The following is a 13,043-nucleotide window of genomic DNA, read 5'->3' as shown; positions in this document are numbered from 1 at the left end:
CAGATTCAGCAGCATCGCCACGGACAGCACCGGGTAACGTCACACGTAAGAGGGTACATCTTAAGCAGCTTCCTAAGGTATGGTTCGGGGAACACGCCTAGCAATGGTATACCTTAAGTTAAGTTATCTTACATTTTCTTACAGTTTGTAATGCAGCTGCTGTCAGAGCCAATACAGTCGGCTGCTTCATCTGTCAACAAAAGTTTCTTTGCTAATTCTCCATTATATTGTGCCTCGTTTACAAAACAACATGCTCCGAACAAACATATAATCCTTTGACACGATCCGGGACGCCATTAAAATATACCATCCACTTGTTTCAGATGCTGGTATCATTCTTAAAGGAACACTTCGACTTTTTGGGACTTTAGCTTATTCACCGTATCCCCCAGAGTTAGACAAGTCCATACATACCTTTTTCATCTCCGTGCGTGCTGTAACTCTGTTTGACGCACCCACCGCTAGCCTAGCTTAGCACAAAGACTGGATGTAAATGGCTACAGCTAGCATACTAATCCCAATAAGTGACCAAATAACACCAACATTTTCCTATTTACATGTTGTGATTTGTATAGTCACAGTGTGTACAAATAACAAGGTCATACGAGACACAGCCATTTTTTAAACGTTTAAATACTGGAAACTATTTTCTCAGAAGGCGAAGCACTGCTACTTGGGCGGAGTGATTAGTGCAGCACCCGAGAAGCGCCGTTCCGTCAACAAAACCAACGTGACTAACTAGCTAGTAGCGAACGTGATTCGTGATCATGGCTGACTTTGAGGAATTGTCAGAGGATTTTTATTTGGTATCAAACCAAGATCCAGAACCATATCGTTTTGAGCCAGAATACACAGACGAGGAGTTACAAACTTTGGAAGCTGATAGACAAGATGTCGAACAGACCGAGGTCGAGGGGAGAATCAGAACGGGAGTAGCCTACTATTTCACAAACAAGGTCACTGTTTCTCAAAAATGAAAATAGTCAAAATGACACTATTTCAAAATAGTCGTCCTCAGTGAAATGTTCTGAGCAAACGCGATAGTCCTTGATGATGTCTACAGGTGTGTTTGGATCTATATACAGAGCAAGTAGCTATTGATTCATCAGGTCAGCGTTGGAATTGTATGAAACATCATGGTATTAGCTGGTCTCCCCTGTTTATTGTCGCAGCTCTTTACAATACAGCGAACACCCATGATGTAAACTTTGCATTTACTATCTAGTAATTGCTGACTCTATTACTCCAACTCTGAGCGAACTCTCTGCTCCTCACCACGGCGCTTCTCGGGTGCTGCGCTCTTCACTCCACCCAAGTAGCAGTGCTTCGCCTTCTGAGAAAATAGTTCCCAGTATTTAAACATTTAAAAAATGGCTGTGTCTCATATGACCTTGTTATTTGTACACACTGTAACTATACAAATCACAACATGTAAATAGGAAAATGTTGGCGCTATTTTGTCACTTATTGGGATTATTATGCTAGCTGTAGCCATTTACATCCAGTCTTTGTGCTAAGCTAGGCTAGCGGTGGGTGCGTCAAACAGAGTTACGGCACGCACGGAGATGAAAAAGGTATGTATGGACTTATCTAACTCTGGGGGATGCGGTGAATAAGCTAAAGTCCCAAAGTCAAAGTGTTCCTTTAAGTCTGTACTAAGACACAAACCAGTTGTTAAAATTGGACGGTCAAAGCCAACGTTCTTTCACTCTTCCATTTGTCCTTTTGTCAACTCACTCAAGCAAGTTGAGTGTATCAGAAACTGAAAGCACATCTGTATACAGCATAGACAACGCTGTCTACACTGGATACTGTATACAGATGCGCATTCAGCGATTATAATGGTTTCTATTTGCTTTTGAAACAAAGCTCACATCCAGTGTAGGCAAATGTCAGCCGTTAAGAGACTGAACGCCAGTGGACGGGGTCTATGGTGTGATGATGTATAATTATTGGTCGATGTCTTGCTCTGGAGGCGAGCATATGCAAATATGTTTCTCCAATGTGACATCACAGATCCCACAATGTCAAACAATCCGTTTTGGGAGCTTTATTTAAAACTGCTATGTTTATAACAAGGAGGAAGTTTTAAGCTATGAAACTTGCAGGATATTTTAATAATACAAAGACCTCTTATATGTCAAAAGATCAAGGCAAATTTTATTTCTCATGCTATGACCCCTTTAAATACAGCTGTCTTGCAAACACGTCGCAATATTAGAAAGGCAAGAGAATGATATAGGAAATTATGTAACCAATGTAGTAACAAAATCTGCATACAAATGCACTAAACATTGAGTAAACATTGTACAGACTTTTACACACACAGAAATTCAACTCGTAATGTCTGTTGTTATGTCTGAAACCGAGAGAAAATATCACTTCAGTTCTTACTGAGACACATAGATGTTTTGTAACGGTGAAGCTGAATGACAGGACTGTGATCTTTTCCATGTGCGTTTCTGACTTTACGGAGGCTTCTGATGAGAGACTTTATCGTGAGTGTGTGACAGGCTCTTACTCTCATCTGGGTTTGGAGAGGCCAGGATGGTGCTGTGGTTTCTTTTCACTTCTTCTACTTTCTCTGTCAGAGAGTCAATGAACCCTCGAATCTCCTCTACCTGAGAGAGAAGAGGGAAATCAGAACTGATCAAACTCATGTTGTCATTAACACCCACATCTATACAAGCCAATCAGATAATGACCACGTGGTGCTGAACAATCATAGCACATTATAGCTTCAACCAATTACCAAGGATTTAAACTTCTACCTCAGCCTCAATGTTCATTATGGTGAAGGAATAAGACCCAGAGAAAGATGTAATTTCACAGAAACTCAAACACAGAGATGCAGTGTGCCTCCTACATGAAACACAAGTAATCATATGTGAAACCAGACTTAGCTAAACTATCCACTCCACTAAATCATAGTAAATGTATGCATGTGTTAAACATGTATTAAAAAATAAACCCACAGAACCCAGTAGAACTCAGGACATCTGTGTCATGTATTGTCTGTGTAGTTTCAATCTCTGTGTTTAGTTCTGGATTTTTTTTGGTCCCATAGTTACTCATTGGTTGATTGATTGGTCCCACTTTGTTTTATTCCTCATTTAGCCTGTTGTTTGGTTCAGTTCTTTGTATGTTCTCGTCGTTTATTGTGTTGGTTTGTGTTCCTGTTCGTCTTTCCAGGGGGGTATTCCAGAAAGTAAGGTTAGCTTATCCAGGTAAGTCACATTGCCTGCTTTCTGGAATACCCCTGTTTCTCCTGCCTTTAGTTAATTAGTTAGTAAGTTAGTTAGTAAATACAAAAGACTAAGGCCGTTTGCGAATAGTGCCTCACCTCAACTCTCTTTCTTTCAAACCTAGCCCTGATAGTCTGGATAAGTTTGAGGATTTTCAGTGTATTTCATTAGTAAATAGGCAATGTAAATATGCAAACCTGCTCAAAGAACTCGTCCATGAAACCCTTTTCAATAACAACGACCACCTCATCCGCCTCTTCCGGGTCTTTTCCCTGCTGAATAGAAATACAGCTAGTAAGTGAAGTAGTTCAGGAAAATGATGAGAAGAGTGTTGAAGTGGGGAAGTCTGAAGTCACTTGTAGTTTTGAGACAGCTAGTATTGGTGATGACAGTGATGATCGCTTTTTTGTTTCACAGACAGAGGAAGAGGGAATTGGTCATAGAATGGAGGAAGGAGGTGAAGATGATGATTATGTGATATGTCAGATATCCTTTCTCACTGTAAAGATGAACAGCTGTAGAACAGCTGGACACTGTAAAAGAAATAAATGATTTTCTGGATTTTTTGGCAGAACATTTTAAGTGAGAGAGTTTTTCCCAGATGTTAACAAGTTCTTAATTTTAGTAATGAAAATACAGAAATCAGTAAGTTTTGATGAACTTTGCAGAAGAAAAGGGTTTAGAGTAAAGAAAATTGTAACAAAATTAAGGAGAGGAAAATGTCCAACTAATTGACTAATAGTCCAATGTTTAATGTCACAAAGGGTGAATCTTCTCTTCTATCTTAAATTAGTTTTCACTTCTATCTTCCCAATTTTTCTTCTTTCTTTTCCCTTTTTACACAGAGAGCTTAAAAATAGGGACTAAGGCTACGTCTACATTAATCCGGATACATTTGAAAACGGCGTTTTCGTTTAGAAACGCTCTCCGTCCACACTAGCGTTTTCGGACGTTTCAGTGTGGATGAGAAACTTTTGAAAAACGCCTGAAAACGCTACATTCACCTTTACTGCGCATGTGTAAAACCCCACAAAAGCTCACTGATATGATTCAGATGGAAAAATAAATAATGAAGTTATCGCGCAATTCTTCTGACAGGATAATTTTATTTAGTAAAATATCTCACCATTCACTGATGCGTCCAGGTGTGAGTAGGCTAAATTCTGTCATCTTTGCAGGACTGTGATATGAAGAGTGTGCAATGTAGAATATTTTTTAGCAACAGTGTGAAAGTGAATAGCACATAACAGGCACAATACTGGTATAAACATGAATCTATTGGTACAATATGCGTCACATGACTAAATTTACGTCATTGTTTTTAAATCCCTCCGGTTTCACAGTCCACACTACGACGCAAAAACGGCGTTTTCAAATGTATACGCTTTGGAGTGCGTTTTCAAAAAGCTTCGTTTTCATTAATAAAAACGCCGTCTCAGTGTGGACGGAAGGCCAAAACGGAGAGAAAAAGATGCGTTTTCAAACGAAAACGTATTAGTGTGGACATGGCCTAAATGGATGGAGGGACAAAAACAAAAAGGCAATTTTATCTAAATGTATTCAGACCAAAAACTTTTTTTTTTTTTTTTACAAGAAACCCATATTGATAAGATAGAGGAGATAGACTGGAGAATGTGGTGGGAGGGAAAAACATGTTTTACTCATGCCTCTAATTGAGTGAGTGAAACCGGTATTTAATTAGCGCTTCTCCGACTGTTCAGCGACTATTTCGTGCACACAACGTTGATAAGCTACGACAGTGAAACATGTCAGCTGTGTGGACACTAGCTCTAGATTGACAATATTAATTTATTTATTTTAATCCGTAATGGTATGGTTTCTTAAATCTAAAATCTTTTAGTCCGTGCTGTTTTCTGCTGATGCATGCGTAAAACTTGGCTAAACATTTGAAGCACGTCTGCCATCCAATAATCACAAAAAGCTTTGCAACTTTAAATATGAAGCAAAGTCACAACTTTTAAATTCTGTCGATTTTATTATGAAGTTCAAACAAATGTAATTTTGGTGCTCTATAATACGGCTGACAGATCAATCATCTCATCTCCTCTTTACTATTAGTTACAGCAGTAAATAAACATGAATGAACATCAGAAGGAATGTTGAAAAATACAACTTACCGAAATGACTCCTGTGTCACCTACAATGTCACCTAACCTTAAATTTACCTCAAGAAAGCTATTCAATGTTCATAAACTCGTTAGTTAGCTAGAAAAAAATAACTCTAGAGAAGAACATTTTGTTACTGCATATGCCCTGTATGACGTAATTATATTTTTACTTTGTACTTTCATTATTGCTGTTGTGGAAAAATTCATATTTTCTTTGTATTTTATTTTCAATGATTTAACAAATGAATGCCATACATTCATTTGTCTGTATTCTGAGTTTCTTTTATGATGTTAGTACAACTGCAGGGTGTGTGTGTGTGACCCAGAGGTGAGAAGATTAGGGGGTTAGGGGAGCCACAGGGGTTCCTCTGTGTCTTTTGTTTAGTGGGGGCTGTAAGAGATAGCCTTTGAAAGAGATAACACTATAAAAATGCGGGCCAACCTCTGCTCTGGGTCTCACTCCGTCTGCAGCTGGTCTGCGGGCAGACTGGGAACATTTCTTGCAAGAAATAAATATCTTTTAAGAACAATTTGATCCTGATGTCTCTTATGCCTGATGCTGTTTTGTTAGTTACTTGTTTTTGCCTCTACAAGTTGGTGTCAGAAACGTGGGATCCATGAGGTTTCTTCTGGCCCTGAGAAAGCGGATTGACGGACTGATCACCCTAAAGCACAAAAGGCTTTAGTCTTACCTCGCCGAATTGAGAGAGAAGAGCCAAAACTGCTATCAGGGCCAGGAGGAACCCACTGGATTCAGAAAGAACTCGGAGGCAGTAAAAGCATCTCGGGTAAGAGACAGTTAAAATTATTTTATTTTGTGTGGTGTAATCTGATATGACTGTGAGTGAACGTGAACCATTTTGGCTGAGTTTTGCTTTGGTACGAGCGAGAGGTGATTCAGATAATCACAATTGTTTGGGGAAGAAATTGAAGTAGCTTCGGATCGGTTTTTTCCACACTTAGCTCGTTGGTGGACGGGAGTTCCACAGGTGGACGGGAGTGCCACAGGTGATTCAGATAATCACAGGTGATTCAGATAATCACAATTGCTGATTAGTTAGTTTTACTCAAAATCTCTGTAACCTGAGAAAAAATTTTTTTTACAAGTGGATGGAAGAGCCACATCAAATCAGAATTAATAGAGCGCTAGAAAGTGCTTAGGCCTATGGGAAGATTTTGAGTGGAACGTAATTACAGAAACCCGACCGATTTTGGGTGACGAAAAAAGATCGGATCTGTCGAAGACGTTTGACAGATATTGTAAGACACGTGTCGAAGTTGTGAAATCCAGAAGGGAGATTCAGCCAAAATGGAGTCATCTAACAGTAAAGTAGACCATTTTTACACACCGGTTTTCTGTAAAATGGAAAAATTACGGCCAGAAATGCATGCAAGAAATTGGGAAATGGATGATTATTAAGCAAAGGGGAAGTGAAAATATTTGTACTAACAAACGCACACACGACGCACACACAAACACATACACTGATTTTCTTTCTGCTATCTGCAATGAAGAAACTGCTTGCAAATCTTTTTGTGTGTCTGATGAAACTTTGAGCAAAGCTATGACTGATGATTTGAGCAGTGTTGTAAATGATGAGCGTATGAGATGGGCAAAAGTACAGGGTTTTTCTGAAGTGCCAATTTATCCGTTACTAGTCAAAGAGTTGTTGTAACGTTAGTTTGTTCATGAGTGTAAAAATGTGAACAAACAGTGAATTGTTGGATGGAAGAGAAGCAGATAAAAGAGAACAGAGTCGATAGGAGAAGGAACTGGCATGTAGGGAAAAGAGAAAGTTTTTCCTGATGGAAAATCAGATAAAAAAGAACAGAGTCGATAGGAGAAGGAACTGGCATGTAGGGAAAAGAGAATGTTTTTCCTGATGGAAATTACAAACAGTGAATTGTTGGATTGAACAGATACAGAAGGAACTGGCATGTAGGGGAAGATAAAATTCATATTTATGAACGCCTGATTAAGTCAAATTAAGTTGAAATGGTATGAAAAGTGAGTTTTAGATAAAAATAAGGCATTGAGTATGATTAACAGGGATTAACATGATATAAAGATAAGGAATGTTTCATTAAGCAGAACGGGAAAAATTCTATATTTTAGAGATAAAATAATTATTGAAATGATGTTTATTTTGACAACCATTGTCTTTTTGAACCTAAAGGGTCCAGTTATGCTGGGAGTATAGCAACAGTTCTAGCTTATTAAGCCGGCTTCCGGATGTTAATATGTACCTGATTTGTAATCAGTGTTGTTGATGATAACACAATTAGATAGATGTAAAGACAGCTATGTCCAAAGATTTTGGAAATCAATAATGTACAAAGTCAGATATTTTGTTGAAATTAAGTCATTGAAAGACAAGGACATTGTCTGTTTTATAAAGGAAATTGTTGGAGATAATTTCCCTAGACACGTATGACTAAAAGTTAATCAGAAACTTTGCGAAACCCGCTTAGAATATTTTGATTTTCCATGTCGCTTATGAAAATTAATGTTCTGCCAATAATAATGATGTGGATGTGCTTTATTGTATTAATGTTATGAAAACAAGGTTATTTAAGAGTAGATTGCCATATTTTTGTAACAAGAGTTGAAGTTGCAAGCGGCTAGAGACTGAGAACAAGATTTGAGGAATCTTGTGATTTCTGTGGAACAGTAGAGATAAGTGGGACTGAATAATGATAATATTAAGTTGAATCTGCATACTAACCATTTGAATAAGCTATCAAACCAGTGTTAATGAAATTAATGACATGCTAAATTTCTTTATACTGTATGAAGAGTAACTGAATAGTCCTGATACAAAAGAGAGCAAATGCTGTAAGCAGCTCTGCTCTGAAGCTCTCAGTTTAAAGAGATTTGCAGATTATGTTTTTGTAAAAGTTTGATTCTGATTGGAAAGATCAACTTTGACTGGCTCCAAACAAAGAAAGTGCCAAACTAACACAAATTTAAAGAAAAGTCTGTGTTAATATGGGTTAGAAAGTAGATCAGTGTTAATATGATGAAGATTGTGATTCGGCTATTGTAATTGAATTTGCAGCGGACAGTGGGGGAAAATGCAGAGAACTTATCAGGGGCTCTGTTTGCATTTCATGAATAAGAACACTCTGCTTCAGGGGTGTAAAGTAGGGTGGAGATGTTAGAAAGACCACAGGGATAAGACTGTAGGTAGAATAACAAAGAGTGTTTTATTGCGGTCAGCGAAGGTCATTCAGTGACTGTAAAATGCCCACTGTATGACTGTAAAAGTAAATGAGGGAGAAAAGAAATTTGATAGATAAACTTTTGAAAGTTGTCAAGAAGATTGAAAGATACTAAGTGTAAGGAATTCCTTTTGAAAGGAAAAGAACTATAAAAAGTACCGGTTGACGTAAAATTACAGATGAGCTAAATGAGTTGCAAAATATTTTAAAAGTACCGGTCACTAAAAGGATGATTGTGTTTTGAAATGAAACGCTTTGATAAGGTTTTAGATGATATAGAGAGACAAATCTAACGAATGATTTATAGTGATAATCATAAAATGTATGACAAGCAGAGAGAGCAGTCTGAAAAGATAGTATGAACCATAGAAGCAGATTGATAAACTCCTAGAGAAAACATTGAAGTCGGGTATTAAATTATGGTAATTGAAAATCTGACAACTAAAAATTGAAATGAAATTTGAAACGTTATTAAGAACTAGAATAATTATTATTTCTTTAAGAAAAAATAAGCAGAAGCAGTGTTACAGGATTAACAGTTGCAAAATGTAAAATGTATAAAAAAGGCATTTGATTAAACAAAAGCTTGTTGTTGACTATGAAAAGAGCCAACAGCCGATGTTTTGGGTTCAAAAGATAAGATTGTGAATTGGCCAAAACAGGTTTGCTTATCTGGATTTGGTATGTGCTGTGACTGAAACTGCCACAGTTTCAGTGCAACAGAGACTCATTCTGAGTGGAAATTTGTAATGTCTAAATTACAATACATGTAATTTATGGAAAAGATGCCTTAAGATGGTAGATAAAGTCTGAAGTTAAAAGTTTATGAGAATGCAGTGTATCAGTCCTGAATGCCTCAAGAGTCTCTCTCTCTCATTCAATATCAGCTGAAAGCTGTTGTCTGAGCCTGTGTAAAGCACAGTGTTTCAGTTGAAAATCATAGACACAGAGATGTTAAAGGAAATCATTGCCATTCAAAGGGCAATTTATACTTAAAACGTTTTAAAAGTAAAACTGAAAGACTTTAAAGAAGTCTTTAAAATAATACTGTTTTGAACTTGTTTATTTTAGGACCAGTGACTTTGTCTCATTTTAGCCTCCACCATAAAACAGGGCTGATGGCTCCGGCTACAGAAGTAACAGTACACTGAATGTACGATTGTGATCTAAATTCACTGACTACAATCTAAGCAGCTAGGTTGCTGCCTTTAAAATGATTAATGAATTTAAGTGATTAAATACTGCTGTTATTAATCCGTCTCCCTTTGTTTAACACTAGTAGGCAGTCCGAATGGCTCTGATGACTCTTGAATGCGCCTTTTCCTAAGCTCCAGAAAACAACAGATTATGTTGAAGAAAACGGTCACAGATTCTGTAATGGGGAAAAGCGGTTACCAGTGTGTACGAGTGATTACTTCAAAGACGGGTAAGATCTTAAGGCCAAAAGGACAACCTAAGACAGAAGGATCACGCAAAAACACTGGGCATTTCCTGATGGAGGTGTTTTTATGTGAGATGGATATGAGAGTGGCGCTGATTGACTGAGTGGCGATCAGCTTCAGCAGATCATTGAGAGGCGAGATGAGCTGTAAGAAGTTCAGTCTGCCCCAGAAAATGTGAGCCCCTATACCACTCACCAGAAACCGCGTTGATTGTATGGCTTGTCTTCCATTGTGACATGTGTCTGCATCTATGCCAGGGAGACAACACCCTGAAGAAAAGAAAATTATTGCTTAAGAGCTAATGGAAATAGGCTTTCAAGAGCCAACTGAGACCGTGAGGTGATTGTCATTATTTGTTGTGGAGACCGTAACAAGACGTATTAATTTATATAAGGAACATGATGTTGGTTGCCTTATGGGCAAAGAAAATTTTTGAACTTCTGAAGGTCGTTAGACATGGTGGTGGCTAAAGATGAGAACAGCTTGTGATGAGTCAAGAGAAATTTCTGAAAAAAAACGAAGGTTAGGTGAATTGAGTATTTAAACTAAAGATAACCTTAGAAAAGATCATAGCATAATGTATTTTAGATTATTGTAATGGTTCTAATTTGAGTCAAATATTTGTATTTTGACATTTGTGAACTATTAAGGATTGACTATGACTATGATTATTTTAGTTACAGTCCTAGGAGGCTGTTGAAAAGATGATTTGCTTATAGTGAGAGAGAAAGAGACTGTTTGAGTGGACTGCTGAGAGACTGCTTGATACTTTGTCTGTCTTTCTGTTATCAGTCAGATAATGAACCAAAAACAATCCAGCTGACTTTTCTAAAATCAAATGAATAATGAACAGACATGCCTTGAAACTGGTAAAGAGGCCATAAATAAAAAACATTAGAGTGTGACACCTGTAACGCCAAGGTCATGGGTTCAATTTCCGAGGGAAAGCAAGAACTGATAAGAATGTAAATGTGTACCTTGAAATGGAAGTCACTATGGACGTCTGATAAAAGTAAGAGAATTTTATTACGTTAAATTTATGCACGAGATGAGTGTCGTGCATAAAGAGGAGGATGAATATGCTCGTGGCGGGAACAAGAGAACGCACAGTAAAACAAGTGGTCAGATGAGTCTTTGAACTTTTTAGTATGGATAATTTGTATTCAGGCCACAAACAAAGACATTTCGGCCTCACAGGGGGGGCTAAACCCACTGTCTTCACAGCAGGCTGAGAGGTTATCTAGCTTTGACCTCATCGGTATGTAAGGACAGTAAAAGTCCAGGGGGAACCCACTGGTGGTCAGATAAGAGCCTTTCAACTCTTCAGGGGATCAGAAGGACCATTTGCATTCAGAAAAGTCCAGGAGAGGTTAGAAGAACTTTATTTGTCTTAACCAGCCAGATCTGGTTTACTAAGGGGTTCACATTTGCTGAAAGCCATCGCACAGGTGGGAAGATAAATGTTGGGAGGACATTGGGTTTAATTGTGTGCATTGTTTGTATTTTTAAGTGTGCCAATAACAAGAATTGTTTCGACAGGAAACGCCAGGGCAGATGCGGCAGCACAGCAGACAAAAGAAAACTATGTGACAATAACCTCAACATTTGTTTTTCTTTACAGAAGATGCAGACACACACACACACACACACACACACACACACACACACACACACACACACGAACAAATGGTCAGATAAGAGCTTTTCAACTCTTCAGGGGGGGGGGACCAGAAGGACCATTTGCATTCAGGAAAACCCAGAGGGTTAGAAGAATTTGTCTAAAACCAGCACAGGAGTGAAATGACAGGGCAGACTGTACCCAGTGAAAACAATAGCTATGAATGAATTTGATTAGTAATCCTGGCCTGGGTCATTATTTTGGCAGAAAGATGCCACACCTTGCGCAGTGCATAACTTAACATTTTCATTTTGCAGGATGTCAGAACGGATTGAACCAAACAGAACTGATTCTGTATTGTTTTGTTAACATGAGCAACATGGGTTGAATGTTTTTTTTTTTTAGGGGAACAAGAACCCTGAGTGCCATTCAATGAGCAAGAAATTATCCGGTGATATGTTTCAGGCTGAAAATTTCACAGGTCACACCAAAGGGACGACAAGACAAGCGGTCACTAACAAAATCACTTAAGGTCTGCTTTCACAGGTGACAGCAGACAGTGAACGACTCATTCCAGTGGGGGTGCGATCATGATCTAAGGGAAAACCTTGTAAGGATTTGAAAATCAACCAACCAACATCAGCAACCCCACACGCCAACGCGAAGAATAAAGCGAGAGATCAAGGATATGTGCTAGAAACATTCCTCTCTTGCCCACGCTGGAAAGACCATTTCAACGATGCGCAAAGTGTCAAAATGGTGAAGATGGAACATCCATGGGGCAACGAGATGATCAACACATCTGGAGAAAGATGTGGACCAACTGATGGTTTAAGTTTAGCAGAAGAATATGTTTCGTGATGACTTTGATGATTGTATTTGATTGAATCAAACTAGGTATTGATTTGTTTGGTGCAAATGTAGAAAATCTATTAACTAATGTGTAATAAGCTATGAAAGACAGTCCATAATGGAAGTATTAGAGTTAATATTGAACAACTACATTGGTTAGAAGGATGCAGGGTTTGAAATGAGGGATTTTTATTCTACTTTTAATCTTTGAATTTTATTGGTAAACATTTTTATTCAAATCAACCAGGGGTGTTAAATTGATATGGTTTTCCTACTATGACAATCTATACTATTTCTTGTTTATACTGGAGTGACTGAGGGTCCGATTTATCGGGAAATACGGTAACAGTGCTTATCCATTTAGCCCGGCTTCAGATAAAATGTTTACTTGCTTGCTCCAAAGTTTTTATTTTTATTTAATTTTTCTTATTTCTTTCAAGGTTCAAGTAGAGTGATCAGGTATATGAAAATCAGACATGAAGGGTATAACTGTGATGTAAGAAACTCGAATTAATTCTAGTCTTATGTAAAGACT

At 38.0% G+C, this 13,043-nt stretch overlaps 1 protein-coding gene across 5 annotated transcripts in view; it reads right to left on the bottom strand.

The window, feature by feature from the left end:
* Positions 1-13,043, bottom strand: part of stx1a (syntaxin 1A (brain)) — a 50,248-nt gene that overhangs the window by 21,217 nt on the left and 15,988 nt on the right. For 3 of the 5 annotated variants that reach the window (XM_082178980.1, XM_082178977.1, XM_082178979.1), the window contains exons 2-3: positions 3,443-3,520; positions 2,522-2,621 (exon numbers count right to left, since the gene is read on the bottom strand). In XM_082178980.1, the coding sequence (XP_082035106.1) occupies positions 2,522-2,621; positions 3,443-3,520 (178 nt within the window). The remainder of the gene's footprint in view (positions 1-2,521; positions 2,622-3,442; positions 3,521-13,043) is intronic. The other 2 variants (XM_082178981.1, XM_082178978.1) reach the window with 1 other exon arrangement.

Source organism: Leuciscus leuciscus (genome assembly GCF_965113295.1).
Source record: "Leuciscus leuciscus genome assembly, chromosome: 9".
Lineage (NCBI taxonomy): Eukaryota > Metazoa > Chordata > Actinopteri > Cypriniformes > Leuciscidae > Leuciscus > Leuciscus leuciscus.
This window is presented reverse-complemented; position numbering and strand designations above follow the sequence as displayed.